The following is a 15,602-nucleotide window of genomic DNA, read 5'->3' on the forward strand; positions in this document are numbered from 1 at the left end:
ATAGATGAATAGCTAAAATGGCAAAGCCTCAGCCAATGATCAGCTTCAGGATGATCAAATAAGGTTTAAAGTTACCTTTGAGTATTGTTACAATTAACATTGAATTCAAGCCACGGTACACTGTACAGACAATGAAGTATGGTGGTGCAAGCATCATGGTGGGGATGTTTCTTATACTATCGTGTTGGGCCCATTTATCGCATAACAGGGATCATGGATCAGTTTCAATACATCAAAATACTTGAAGAGGTCATGTTGCTTTGTTGTCCTTGAAATGGATGTTTCAACAAGACAATGACCCTAAACACACCAGTAAACAAGCAACATCTTGGTTCCAGACCAACAAGATTGACATTATGGAGTGGCCAGCCCAATCCTCTGACCTTAATCCAGTAGAAAATTTGTGGGTGACATAAAGAATGAGAGGTTCTGAGTCAAAACCAAGAAATGCAGAAGAATTGTGGAATGTGACAGATGCCAGAAATTGGTTGACTCCATGCAACACAGATATGCAGCAGTTCTCTCCAAAACAAAGAGCAGAGATCTGCAGTATTCCAGATAGAGCAGATGGTGGGGTGCCAAGTGGGAATGAAATGGCAGAAGGCACCCTGCCTTCCATGTTGAGCCCAAATATATTTGTTCATACACATACACATTTCATAGGACCCAATATTATATTGCAAGATATAAATAGAATGTATTTTATGTGATTGTCTGTTTATGCAACTATTAAAAGTCAACTAAGGGCACACAGGATATATTTACTGGTGTTAAAGTTTTTTTTCCCCAGGGGCTGATAATTAAAATAGCACAATAATTCTATAAAGAGCTGGCTACAGACTCAGCAGTCACAGCATGGATTTGTGATCTTGGCATATGAAGCTATTTTCTAACATGCCAATTAGTTTTACAGTTTATAGTTTAGTTTGCCTCTAGGTTGCACAATTTTTTAACGTCCTATCTGTTTAAATTGTGTAAAATAATTGCTCTTTATTTAAGTATTACTATTTTAATATGTATAGAAACCCAGATCCCACTTGTTAAGTTACAACTTTCACTTTCCGGTTTGCTAAGGATGATGGGAAATGTGTGTAAGGCAACATTATTCTATAATAATTAATTATAATTAATTGTATGTCATTTTAGATAAGAAATAAATCGAAAGATTTTTTTTCTTGTCAATAGTAACCATTGTAACCATTTACCATTTATCTGTGATAAATCAGCAGCACCTATCTATTTCTCTTAGGTGCAGATTTATCAAGGGTTGAAGTGAATTCGAAATTCAAAGTAATTTTTTGGATACTTCGACCATCGAATAAGATACTACAACTTCGACTATGAAGTAAAATAGTTAGAATATTCAACAATCGAAGTACTGTCTCTTTAAAAAAAAACTTTGACTTCAATACTTCGCCAAATTAAACCTGCCGAAGTACTATGTTATCCTAGGAGGACCTTCTACAGCAGTTTTTTGAAGTCGAAGAAAAATCATTAGATTTGAAGGATTTCATCGTTCGATCGAACGATTTTACTTCAACCGCAAAATGGTCTAATTCGGTGAAAAAAAAACTTTGACTTCGATATTCAAAGTCTAAGTAAAGCCATTCGATGGTAGAATTTCGAAGTATTTATCACTACGAAATTTGACCCTTGATAAATCTGCCCCTCAATGTCAGAGGACATTGCTATAACAAAGTATTTCAAATGCTTATCTTTTTAAATGAAAGAAGATACGAGGAAGCTTGTGCCAGTGAACAGCCAACAAGACCTTGATGCAGTCAGCTGTTTCAACTATCGCGTGAAGCAGCCTAGAGATATACATGTTGTTAGATGTTTATGTGGATTCAGGTCATGTTCCCAATGTATTATACGCTTACTTGCACCTAATGTAGATGTTGTTCAGCTTGGGATAAAAATAGTATCTTTCTAACTTTTCCTCATTCAGCATGCCATGCATGCTGTTTAGTGTGCCATGGTGCCTCAGAAGGTGATTGCATTATGTGCAGGGACCCCTCACAGGTGATTCAAGGTGGCAAGTGTATAAGCAGCTGTGGCAATGGATTCTACAAATGGAATGGAACCTGTGCAGGTATATATGCTGTTTTATATTAATATATTACCCTATGTGAACCTTGTAAGGTGAAACGGGTATAACTGTGCTGATAGCACCTTCCAAAAATAAATTCCTCTATTAATATAGCATGAGTAATATAGTTAGAGTTGTTGATATACTTATCTGGCATCACTTAAGTGTTTTGTCCTTGTATACCGTGCTAGCATTTTTTTTTCTTGCAATTCACGGACCAGCTGTAGGGTAATAGGAGATCTAAGTTATATGTAATATGTAATAATGTGTATTAAATTGCACAATTATAATTTGTGCATTTTATCAACTAGCAATCTAGATCTGGCATATCTAAGTACTGCCTTAGCAGTCTCAGCCGTTACCATTGAGTTTCTTTCATTTGTAAATTGTGGGGGGTTGAAGTTTTTAACTGAGAACAAAAAATTAACAAAACAGAAAATGAAACTAACAAATGATGCAGAAAGAGAAGAGCTGGATTTCAGCATAGAAAATGGCATTTATTCATACTTTTTGAAGAAACAGGTAACTGTGATGGGTATATTAGGGGTTGCTGTGTTATGTGGGCCTCTTTATCAAATTTTGGTTTGGAAGCCAGAGTTCCCCTTTTAAGATAGGTGGGTTTGATGGAATTATTGCAAATAGCTTGTGTGCATTCTTCGTAACAGTTTGCTTTTATTTTTACAAGGATTTTTTTGACAGGAGGCAAAGTAGTGTTTAATTCATATTCAGGCATCTTAGGGTGAAAGTGAAAGTTCACCCTTGGATAAATACACCTTTAAGAAATGAATGGAGAGAGGCAGTATTTCTTTCTAACGGACTGTGGTGATCTCTAACTTCACTTTTTGATAAATATAGCCCCTGGAATGCCCTTGCTTGTGTACCCTATCTGTTTCTTAGGCTTCAAATGCCTAGGGCAGGCATAGTTACATAGTTAAATCGGGTTGAAAAAAGACAAAGTCCATCAAGTTCAACCCCTCTAAATGAAAACCCAGCATCCATACACACACCCCTCCCTACTTTTAATTAAATTCTATATACCCATACCTATACTAACTATAGAGCTTAGTATCACAATAGCCTTTGATATTATGTCTGTCCAAAAAATCATCCAAGCCATTCTTAAAGGCATTAACTGAATCAGGAATTACAACATCACTCGGCAGTGCATTCCACAACCTCACTGTCCTGACTGTGAAGAACCCCCTATGTTGCTTCAAATGAAAGTTCTGGCAGACATGAAAGAAAGCAGAGCATCACAACCTTTATATTTCACACATACATTACATTACATTATGCAAACTTATTCTGCTTTTTTTTTTTTAAAAGGTTATATGACATAAAAATAAAAAAATAAAAACTGGGTAAATAGATAGGCTGTGCAAAATAAAAAAATGTTTCTAATATAGTTTGCCAAAAATGTAATGTATACAGGCTGTATGTCTAACATAACCTTTTTTTAAAGGTTATTAATATATATATATATCTATGTGTTTTGTGTTTTTTGGTAAAGCCTGTGACTCTAAGTGCCAGACATGTTCACCTGACGGCAGATGCTTTACTTGTGCCAAAGGCAGAAAGTTTCACAGAGGTACCTGTGTTTTGGAATGCCCTGGTGGCTATGCAGATTCTTCTGGATTGTGTATAGGTAAGACTCCATTTGTCACGGATACTGTCAATTGGATAGTAAAACAAACACTGATTGAAGGACCTTGAGTGCATTCTGAAAAGAGTATTTGTATGGATATCATATTTGTAAAAAAAATGATCTGTAGATTCTTTTTGTTTGTTATATGAATGGCATCTATATCTGTATATGTACTGTATGTATAATATTTATTGTATAGTGCTACTTGAGAAAAAGCACAAATATGGGGTCATCACAATAATAAATACAAATGAGTACAAAATACAATAAATAGTTATAATAAAGATTAATATCTTAAAATCAAGGAGGCAAGAAGATGGTGGTCCCTGCCCCGTAGAGATTACAATCTAATGTCATCACGACAGACAGACAGAGAGATTTAGATTAGTGATGTGCGGTGCCAGCCCGATACCCACACCCCCATTTGCACTGCTGGCTTCCGACTTTATAGCTGCGTGCCTGCTCACCCCGCCCTTTTTGTGATGTCATCAGCGGGGCGGGTCTATAAAAGGAATTTGGAAGTCGTGTGCAGGCAGGCTCGGGTGGAGGGAAGGCGGGGTCGGTCCGACCCATACATCCAGGGCCGCCATCAGGGGGGGACAGGGGGGACAAGCGTACCGGGCCCGGGCATGAAGGGGGGCCCGGCAGCGCTGCATTTTTTGAAGATCCGGGCCCCCCTTACGAGCGCCCGAGCCGTACGTCTTGCCTCTTGCGTGCCGAATGCGGAAGTGCCGAAAAGCCGAAGCCGATGCGCTGAAAAGACCCGAAGTCACGGAAAAACCCGAAGTCACGAAGCGCCGAAAAGACCCGAAGTCACGAAAACAGCCGAAGCCGAAGTACTGAAGCAGCGCAAAGACCCGAAGTCACGAAAACAGCCGAAATTGAAGTCCTGAAGCGGTGAAAAGACCCGAAGTCACGAAAGGAGGCGAAGTTGAAGTACTGAAGCCATGAGTTCAATCCTACTGAACACCAGTTTGTGTTTTTTGTTTTTTTTTAGTCCCCTGGCCACCAATGTATTATTTTAATATTCTACCACCAATCTTTTTTTTAAAACTTTTTTTTTGGGGCCCCAATTTTTTTTTTAACTCGTAAGGGGCCCCTTGCCACCATTGTTTTTTTTGGGGTTTTTTAAAAAAAAAAAAATAATAATTTTCTTTTTGGTGGCCCCAAATTTTTTTAACTTGTAAGGGGGCCCCTGCCACCAGTTTTTTTTAAAAAAAAAAAAATTTTTTTTTGAAATTTTTTTTTGGGGCCCAATTTGTTTTTAACTTGTAAGGGGGCCCCTGCACCAGTTTTTTTTTTTTTTTTTTTTTCAAAAAAAATGTTTTTTTTTCAAATTTTTTTTTGGGGCCCCAATTTGTTTTTAACTTATAAGGGGGCCCCTGCCGCCAATGTTTTTTTTTTTTCCAAAAAAAATTATTTTTTTTCAAATTTTTTTTGGGGCCCCAATTTGTTTTTAACTTGTAAGGGGGCCCCTGCCACCAGTTTTTTTTTTTTTTTTTCAAAAAAAAATTTTTTTTTTTTTTCAATTTTTTTTTTGGGGCCCCAATTTGTTTTTAACTTATAAGGGGGCCCCTGCCACCAATGTTTGTTTAATTTTTAGTTTTTTTTACATTTTTTTTTGTTGGGGCCCCAAGTTTTTTTTAACTTATAAGGGGGCCCCTGCCACCAATGTTTTTTTTTTTTTTTTAAAAAAAAATTTTTTTTTGGGGCCCCAATTTTTTATAAGGGGGCCCTGACCATCAATAGCTTTTTACAACTTGTGTGTGGGGGGGTTACTTTTTTAGCGCTGATGTCTGTGTGGTCTTTTAACTGCGATGTGGAGTGGGCGGGATATGGGGTGGAGCTTGGTCGTCAGTGTGGGCGGGGCCCAGGGGGCCCCAAAAATTTTGTTGTACGGGGCCCCGTGATTTCTAATGGCGGCCCTGCATACATCACTAGTTTAGATTTTATTTAGAAAAAAACTTTTCCCCCAGAATTCTGTTTGTGTAAATTGCAACAGAGCTTTACATAACCTTTTACATTTCTAGCACTTTTTTCACTGGTCTGATATAAATAAATGCCATTTTAATAATTATATTTGTACTAAATTATGCTTACTTTGCTTTAGACATATGCCCATGCACATTTTGCATTGATAGAAATTAGCAATCACTACCCAGTGTTCATTACAAATTTTTTTACTTAGTGAATAAATGTCACTCCAGCCGTAGAAGGCTTTATAATGTTAGATTAGGCATTAACCACAAGATACTGACACATAGCATGTTCTTTCATTATGGAGTAGCTGATAGCTCAGCACTTCAGCAATTCATTTGCTTGCAGCCAGATCCTCAGTTGTCAGTTGTCTTATGTTGCCCGTATCTATCTGGAAGATCTCCAAAGCTATTTGTTTCAGATTTACAAACCATGTTTGGCTGGCAAGCTAAAATGCCTTCATACTACTTTACTCTTCTTAAAGGAATTGTTCAGTGTAAAAATAAAAAACTAGGTAAATAGGCTGTGCAAAATAAAAAAAATGTTTCTAATATAGTTAGCCAAAAATGTAATGTATACAGGCTGCATGTCTAACATAATAGCCAGAACATTACTTCCTACTTTTCAGCTCTCTTGGTTTCCACTGACTGTTACCCTGGTTACCAGGCAATAACCAAGCAGAGACTTGAGGGGGGTCACATGGGTCATATATGTTGCTTTTGAACCTGAGCTGAATGATGAGTATCTGTCAGGCTTACCAGTATGATCCAGACGTAGAAGGAGTAGGAACAGAAGACAATGAACCACAAGCGCCTCACACACCCACTAACTCACCCGAGGTTGGAAACGGGGAGCAGGGGTGTGGAGAGTAGCCAGTGAGACTAAACGAGGTACAGAAGGATCAGGCAAGGCGTAGTCAGGATATCCGGGTCAAGGCAGGCAGCGAGAATCGTCAACGGTAAACAAGCAGAAGGTCAAGGCAACAAGCAAGAATCGGAGTCCAGGTACAGGCAGGGTCAAACACAATATCGTCAGGAAAGTATCAACGCTAGGGTTTCAGTTATAAACCTAATAACCAGGCACAGAGCAGAGACTGGAGCAGGTTTAAATAGCGCTAGTTTGGCGCCAACTGACGTCATCAGACCGCGTCCGTTACGTGCGTCCGTCGCGCGCGTCCGTTACGTCGCGCGCGTCCGCTACGACGCGCGCGTCCGTTGCGTCGCGCACGCCCCGGCGCCCGCGACCGTCGCCCGCGCCTCCGCGCCGGCGTCCGTCGCCCGCATTCGATGCGGCGCGCAGGCGCACATCAGTTGCCTGATTACTGCACCTGCGACCACACCGACCAGGGCGCAACGCTGACACAGCAGGGACCTTACATTGCCCCCCATCAAGGAGTGGCCTCAGGACACGACAACCAGCGGTCTTGTTAGGATGCTCTTCGTGAAATTTTTTCAACAGATCTGGAGCGTGAATGTTCTTGACTGGCTCCCAGGAATTCTCTTCAGGGCCATAGCCCTTCCATCCCACCAAGTATTGTACTTGCTTGCCTCTAGTACGAGAGTCCAGAATTTTTTCGACCTCGAATTCCTCTTGATTATCCACTAGAACTGGGAGAGGAGGAGGAGTCGTACGACCTGGAAACTGGAAGGTGGAAGCAGATTTCAGGAGAGCCGAATGGAACACCGGATGAATACGCCAAGAAGCAGGAAGCTTTAACTGAAAGGCCACAGGATTAATTTGACGAACAATAGAAAAAGGACCCAGGAAACGTTGGCCGAGCTTCCTGCTGGGAGAAGATAACTTAAGATTAATAGTAGACAACCAGACTCGATCACCCACCTTGAACTCAGGGTCTTTATTCCGTCTCCGATCAGCGTAAAACTTGAAATTCTTCTGGGCCTTGGACATGTTCTCTTGCAGTTTCCGAAAATTGTCAGTTAGGAAGTTGAGGCGGTCTTGAACTGCGGGAACCAGAATATCAGCCACTATAGAAGAAGGAAAGGTTAAAGGGTGGAGACCATAATTAGCAAAGAAAGGAGACTGGTTAATGGATGAATGGTGGGCATTATTGTAAGCGAATTCAGCAAGAGGTAGAAGGTTTGCCCAGTTGTCTTGAAGATGAGAAGAGTAACACCTCAGATATTGTTCTAAAGTCTGGTTGGTTCGTTCCGTCTGGCCGTTGGATTGAGGGTGAAAGGCTGAAGAAAGGGAAACAGAAATTTGAAGGGCGCCACACAAGGTTTTCCAGAACTGAGATGTGAATTGTGGCCCTCGATCCGATATCACCTCCTGTGGAAGACCATGGAGCCTAACAACTTCCTTGATGAAAACGTCTGCAGTTTCGGAAGCGGAAGGGAGCTTGGGCAAGGACTTGAAATGAGCCATCTTGGTCAAACGGTCAATAAATACCACTATGGTAGAACATCCATCAGACTGTGGTAATTCCGAGATAAAGTCCAACGAAACAGAGCTCCAGGGGCGGGAAGGGACAGGAAGGGGTTGAAGAAGGCCAAAGGGTTTAGAATGAGAGTCTTTAGATCTGGCACAAATTCCACATGAAGAAACGAATTGGAAGCAATCTTTGGCTAATCCTGGCCAAGAGAACGATCTTTTAGCTGCGATAATAGTCTTCTTGACCCCTGGATGTCCGGCCAATTTGGAGTCGTGTATACTTTTAAGAACCTCCAACCGCATCTCCTCAGGAACAAAAATCTTGTCTTTTAGAAGAAGAAATCCTCCCTTAGGAACGAGGGCTGGTTCCATGATGGACTTGGAAGCGTTCTGGATTTGTTTAAGAAGGGTCGGCTGTAGTAAAAGGAAATTGTTGGATTTCAGGATGGTTTCAGGAGAAGAAGGTATTTCGTCATCGAGGGTAAACATACGGGATAAGGCGTCGGCTTTAGTATTCTTAGATCCAGGCCGATAGGTAAGGTGGAAATTAAACCTCATGAAGAAAAGAGCCCACCTCGCTTGTCTTGGTCTCAGTCTCTTGGCGGAACGAAGGTACTCCAAGTTTCTGTGGTCGGTGAAGATAAGAATAGGGTGCTTGGAACCTTCCAGAAGATACCGCCACTCCTCCAGTGCCAGTTTAATGGCGAGTAGTTCCCGATCGGCCACATCGTAATTGCACTCACATTTTGCCATTTTACGGGAAAAAAAAGCTACTGGATGGAGCTCCTCTTGGATCCCAGATCTTTGGGACAAAACAGCGCCCACCGCAACTTCAGAGGCATCGACTTCCAGAACAAATGGTAAGGATAAATCAGGATGACAAAGGATAGGAGCTGATGTGAAAAGTTTCTTTAAGTTTTCGAAAGATACTTGGGCTTGAGAGGACCAAAAAAATTTCTTATTCATGCGAGTCAGCTCTGTTATTGGTAGAATAGTCTGAGAGAAACCTCTAATAAACTTCCTGTAGAAGTTTGCGAAACCAATAAAGCGTTGAACTGCCTTCCTGGATGTGGGAGCTGGCCAGTCGAGGATTGCCGAGATCTTCTTTGAATCCATCTGGATGCCTAGAGGAGAAATAAAGAATCCTAGAAATTCAACAGAGGACTGCTCAAAAATGCACTTTTCAATTTTGGCATAGAGTTGGTGAGTGCGAAGGCGAGCAAGAACCCTCCTCATATGGATCCTGTGTTCATCTAAGGAACTAGAAAAAATTAAAATGTCATCCAGATAAATTATAACAAAAATGTCAAGAAAGTCCCGAAAAATGTCATTGACAAAATGCTGGAATGTTGCGGGAGCGTTGCAAAGGCCGAACGGCATCACCAGATATTCGAAGTGGCCGTAGCGAGTACGAAACGCCGTCTTCCACTCGTCTCCCTCACGTATCCTGACCAGATTATATGCTCCCCTCAGATCCAACTTAGAAAAAATCTTGGCCTCCGTTAAGCGTTGGAATAACTCTGGAATTAAAGGAAGAGGATATCGGTTTTTGATCGTTATTTTGTTCAAGTCTCTATAATCAATACAGGGTCTTAATGAGTGATCTTTCTTTTCGACAAAGAATATCCCTGCCCCGGCTGGAGAAGAGGATTGACGAATAAAACCTTTGGCCAAATTTTCATCGAGATATGAGCGAAGTTCAGCTAGTTCTGGTTCGGACAACGGGTAAATACGACCAAAGGGTACTTGGGAACCGGGCAAAAGATTAATTGGGCAATCATAGATGCGATGAGGGGGTAGAGAATCGGCACCTTTCTTGTTGAACACATCTGCGAACTCCCAATAGCTTTGAGGAAGAATTTGAAGAACTTCGGATGAGGAGGATAACGAACAAACTTGACTAGAAGAAGGATAACTTTCGAATCTACATTTAGATTGACAAAATTGCGAAAGAAAGGTTATTTCCCCTGTGGCCCAATTGATGGATGGATTGTGTTTTTGTAACCATGGCAACCCCAAAATGACAGGAAAAAGAGGAGACGTGACCACATCTAAATTCATCATTTCCGAATGCTTTTTATTGAGGGAAACAAAAAGAGGAATGGTTTCTTGCACCACTGGGCCCGAAGTAATTAAGGAACCATCAGCCACCCGAAGGGAAATGGGATTCTTCTTAGGTTGGAGAGGAATCTGGAGTTGGGAAACGATCATACTGTCCATGAAACAGCCACTTGCTCCGGAATCAAGGATGGCTTGGAGTTTTGCTGTTTGACTTCCCCACTGCAGAAAGAGAGAGACTGTCAGTAAAGGTACTGGTTTGTTACAACATTTTAAGTCTTTACTAAAAAAGTCTTTACCCGTAGGACGGGTTGGGCAGCTCCTTAGTAAGTGACCGGCCTGGCCACAGTAGAGGCAAAGGTTTAACCTGCGGCGACGAAGGCGTTCTTCCGCAGTGAGGGCAGACCTGATGGCTCCAATTTGCATTGGTTCCGAGGACGAATCTGAAGCAGAGGAAGGCAAGGGAAAAGGTACTTGGACTGGAGGAGGGGCGGTAGGTACAACCCAGGTATGAGGTATCAGGCCAGCCTTTTCAGCTTTCTCCTCTTCTCTGCGCTCTCTGAGTCTCTGGTCGAGCTGAATGGCAAGAGTGATGAGACCCTCCAACGTATCTGGAATTCCTGTACGAGCGAGCTCGTTTTTCAGTTCAGGGGAAAGACCCAAACGATATTGGTGTTTAAGGGCCGCAGGATTCCAATCCGTATCTTCGGACCATTGCCGGAACTCAAGCGTATAGTCCTCCGCAGGACGAGTTCCCTGTTTGAGAGCATGAAGGGCGGCTTCAGCGGTGGAGACTCTATGAGGGTCGTCATAGAGAATCGCCATGGCATCAAAAAAAGTGTCCACAGACGCTAATACAGGGCTCCGTCGATCCATTAAACGAAAGGCCCAGGTCTGGGGTTCTCCGGACAGAAAGGTAATAATAACCCCTACTCGTGTGTTCTCATCGGGGTATGTGTGAGGTTTCAGAGAAAAAAGGAGTTTGCAGCTGCTCCTGAAATTACGGAAGGCTTTCCGATCCCCAGAGAACTTTTCGGGAAAAGCAACTCTTGGTTCCGAGATTTCGGAGGTGAGAACTTGTACCTCAGTGGGACCAACGGAAGCGGTAGCAGCTACAGTGGATTGGCTTGCGGTGGATGGTTGGGCCCTCAGCTGGGATTGCATCTGGGTATATCCGCTCTGAAGCTCCCTCACTGCTTGTGTCAATTCCGACATCTGTTGGATGAGTACGGTAAGCGGTGAAGCCCCTTCAGCTGGATCCATGGCCTGGTTATAATGTCAGGCTTACCAGTATGATCCAGACGTAGAAGGAGTAGGAACAGAAGACAATGAACCACAAGCGCCTCACACACCCACTAACTCACCCGAGGTTGGAAACGGGGAGCAGGGGTGTGGAGAGTAGCCAGTGAGACTAAACGAGGTACAGAAGGATCAGGCAAGGCGTAGTCAGGATATCCGGGTCAAGGCAGGCAGCGAGAATCGTCAACGGTAAACAAGCAGAAGGTCAAGGCAACAAGCAAGAATCGGAGTCCAGGTACAGGCAGGGTCAAACACAATATCGTCAGGAAAGTATCAACGCTAGGGTTTCAGTTATAAACCTAATAACCAGGCACAGAGCAGAGACTGGAGCAGGTTTAAATAGCGCTAGTTTGGCGCCAACTGACGTCATCAGACCGCGTCCGTTACGTGCGTCCGTCGCGCGCGTCCGTTACGTCGCGCGCGTCCGCTACGACGCGCGCGTCCGTTGCGTCGCGCACGCCCCGGCGCCCGCGACCGTCGCCCGCGCCTCCGCGCCGGCGTCCGTCGCCCGCATTCGATGCGGCGCGCAGGCGCACATCAGTTGCCTGATTACTGCACCTGCGACCACACCGACCAGGGCGCAACGCTGACACAGCAGGGACCTTACAGTATCAGTTGCAAACTCACTGAACAGATATGTACCAAGTGGCCCCCTTTCAAGTCGTTGACTAGCTCAGAGTTATAGAGCTGAAAAGCAGGAAGTATTGCTCTGGCTGTAATTTTAGACATCCAGTCACTTCAGCCTTTATACATTACATTTTTGACTAACTATATTAGAAACATGTTTTATTTTGCACAGTCTATCTATTTACACAGTTTTTATTTCAATACTGAACTGTTCCATTAAAAGGGTCATCAATATCCCTTAAAATAGCCACATTGCAGGCTGATCTCATAGATGCTGTAGGTAGTGTCACCTCTGCTATAGTAATATTGCAAGTGGAATCCAGTGCTTTTTATTAGCAGGGATAAAAATAGTATCATTATTTCCCTAACCTGTAACTTTTATATGTGTATAACTATAAACGTACATACAAACAAAACTGTGTGATGTCAGCCTTCTTGGAAAATAAGATAATTCTTTCTTTCATTTGGGAGATGGGAAATTTAGCAGAAACCTTTAAATTATTGCTATGCCAATTACAGCAGACAGCCAAGCTTGTACATGGAAATGATTTAACAATTTTTTCAGAATATGAGATATTTTTCAGACAGCTTTTTAGGTTAAAATGCGTTTACATTAAGCCCCTTTTGTTTTTAGCAAATAAAAACCAAAAATGAAGTTAGGAGGGACATGATTCACAATGACAAGCAGTAAGTATAAGCTGCTGCCACTAATTTAGTGTCATTATTTGCAGTACAAGTGACAAGCCACTGCTTTGAGCTCATTCATTAATCTATAAAATTCATTTTCTCATAGTTTCAGTGTCTTGAAAGCTCCTGTGCTAATGTTTATTTACAATTTTACCTTACCCAGGAAATAACACCAACAAAGCACAGCACAGTGCATTTACTAAACCTGGACAAATTTGCGCCTGGTTAATAACCCATTGCAACCAGACAGTGCTTTCTTAAAACAACTGCAGAAGAAACAGTGAAAGCCAAATTTTGATTGGAGTCACTGCTCTAATTCAAATTTGCCTGTTGTATGCAAAGTCCCATTTTGAAGTTCAGTGCGATATTAACATAACTAGTGTATACAAATAATAAAATTATGACATGACCTTTACAAAATAACAGTTTCGTCTTGATTTAACGATAAGAACGTTAAAATTACAAGCATTTACTCTGCTGGTTGTATACATTCTGAAAGGGGTAGTTTAGCTTTAAGTTCACTTTTATGGGGAAATGTAATAAAAGTTAGTAAAATATTCGCAATGGGAAAAGTTATGCCTCTGTGCAAACAAATTTTTCTTTGCACGAATATAATATACCTTTTGCAAACCCAGAAACTGTTCAGTTACTACTTCCGACAGTGGAAGAAGGTTTGCGAATTTTATAGTTAGTGCCAGTGCGCAGTGAATGTAATAAAACTTCTTTCTGAAACAGTTGTTACATTTGCTCCAAAAGATTACGACACCTTCAAGCTCTTCTTAAAAGTAGACAATGCACAATGAAAATTCACAATGCGCAATGAAAATTCGCAATGCAATAACAGTTTAATAAAGAATATTACATTGCAAAATGCACATTTTTATTCTTATTCGTGCAAATAGTTTTGCTCTTTGCAAATTTATTACATTCCCCCAGTAGTATGTTATATAATGTCTTATTCCTTGCAACTTTGCATTTAGTCTTCATTATTTATTTTTTTATAGTTTTTGCATAATTTGCCTTTCTCTTCTGCCTCTTGACAGCTTTCAAATGTGTGTGACTGACACTAGCAATCAAAAAAACCCAATTGCTACATGAGGCTACAATGTTATTATTGCTGGAAATTTTTATTATTCATCATTCTTTGCAAATTTATTACATTCCCCCAGTAGTATGTTATATAATGTCTTATTCCTTGCAACTTTGCATTTAGTCTTCATTATTTATTTTTTTATAGTTTTTGCATAATTTGCCTTTCTCTTCTGCCTCTTGACAGCTTTCAAATGTGTGTGACTGACACTAGCAATCAAAAAAACCCAATTGCTACATGAGGCTACAATGTTATTATTGCTGGAAATTTTTATTATTCATCATTCTATTCAGTCCCTCTATGATTCATATTCCAGTCTTTCATTTAGACAACTGCCTGGTTGCTAGGGTAAAAAAACACCTAACAAATCAGGTAGACCAAGTAGTGCCGATCGGGCCCAGAATATCAATGTATATCATATTAAATGTTCATTTAAAGGTGAACTACTCCTTTAAACCGAAGGCTGAGACTGAGGGCACATGAGACGCAGGCTCAGTTTCTCTTTGCCTGGTTTTTCCCTCAGGCAGAGAGGCCCCTCAGTTGTTCCTCTGCAAATACAGGCACAACATTGGCATGAAAAGACACACTGAGCTGATATTGGTGTGAAAATGCAGTTTCCCATTTCTGCACTAATATCTGCGAAATGTGTCCTCACACAGGTCAGTACTGTGAAATCCAGATTCACTGCATGCTTTCTCATAGAATCCATGTGGTGTTCTGCTAGGAATTTATTAAATTGCTTGATTAAGTGCTAAAAGCCTGTATTGGGAATTTTTAACCTAGGCCTCACAATCAGCTGATACTATTAACCTAGAGGAATGTCTTCCTTTAGCTGATAAAAATGAGATTTATTGTTTAATCAACTACGCAAATTCACTAACGCGTGCATTGTTCTGAACGCTACCTTTTACGCTAGACTTCCTTCGCCACCTCAGACCAGGCGAAGCGCAATAGAGTACATAGGGATTTCTTCAAAAAAAGTTGAAATTTTTTCTAAGTCCCAAAAAACGCTGGCGTTTTTTCTATATTATGGGTGATAGGCTGAAAAAGATCGCAACCTTACGCTACCGCTGAGCGCAACTTCGGATTTTAGTGAATTTGCGAAGCGCTGGCGAAACTACACCTGGCGAAGTGCAGCGAAGTTACGCCTGGCGCAACTACAAATCTTAGTGAATGTCCCACAAATAGTTTTATGTCATAAAAGTCTTGTTTTCAGTTTGGTCAGCTACAGTAACCTATAGCAACCAGTCAGCAGCTGGCATTTATTGGTCATCTGTTGAAAAGCAAACATCTTTTGTTTGCTTTGGGATACTGCACCTAGGCAAATTTAGTAGTGCCTTGTAATATTGGTCCCCAATAAAAAAAAACAAATCTATCAAGAAATAGTAAATGAAAATGCAAGTAAACGTGTTTCTCCCACTGTACTGAGAACAAAATCAGCAATACTATATATATATATATATATATATATATATATATATATATATATATATAAATATATATATATAGTGAATAAAGTACCCCCTCTTGTAAAATATAAGGATATTATTAACAAAATCAGCAATACTATATATATATATATATATATATATATATATATATATATATATATATATAGTGAATAAAGTACCCCCTCTTGTAAAATATAAGGATATTATAAGTTACCGAGGAGTTTCATGACCATATAAAAACACGAGGCCGAAGGCCGAGTGTTTTAACACAGGTCATGGAACTCCGAG

General features: G+C 41.0%; 1 protein-coding gene across 1 annotated transcript in view; it reads left to right on the plus strand.

The window, feature by feature from the left end:
- Nucleotides 1-15,602, plus strand: part of fras1.S (Fraser extracellular matrix complex subunit 1 S homeolog) — a gene marked incomplete at its 5' end in the record, with an annotated part of 329,350 nt that overhangs the window by 149,154 nt on the left and 164,594 nt on the right. The window contains 2 exons of the mRNA XM_041578095.1: nt 1,949-2,092; nt 3,600-3,734. Of these exons, the coding sequence (XP_041434029.1) occupies nt 1,949-2,092; nt 3,600-3,734 (279 nt within the window). The remainder of the gene's footprint in view (nt 1-1,948; nt 2,093-3,599; nt 3,735-15,602) is intronic.

This window comes from Xenopus laevis, chromosome 1S, assembly GCF_017654675.1.
Source record: "Xenopus laevis strain J_2021 chromosome 1S, Xenopus_laevis_v10.1, whole genome shotgun sequence".
NCBI classification, from domain to species: Eukaryota; Metazoa; Chordata; class Amphibia; order Anura; family Pipidae; genus Xenopus; species Xenopus laevis.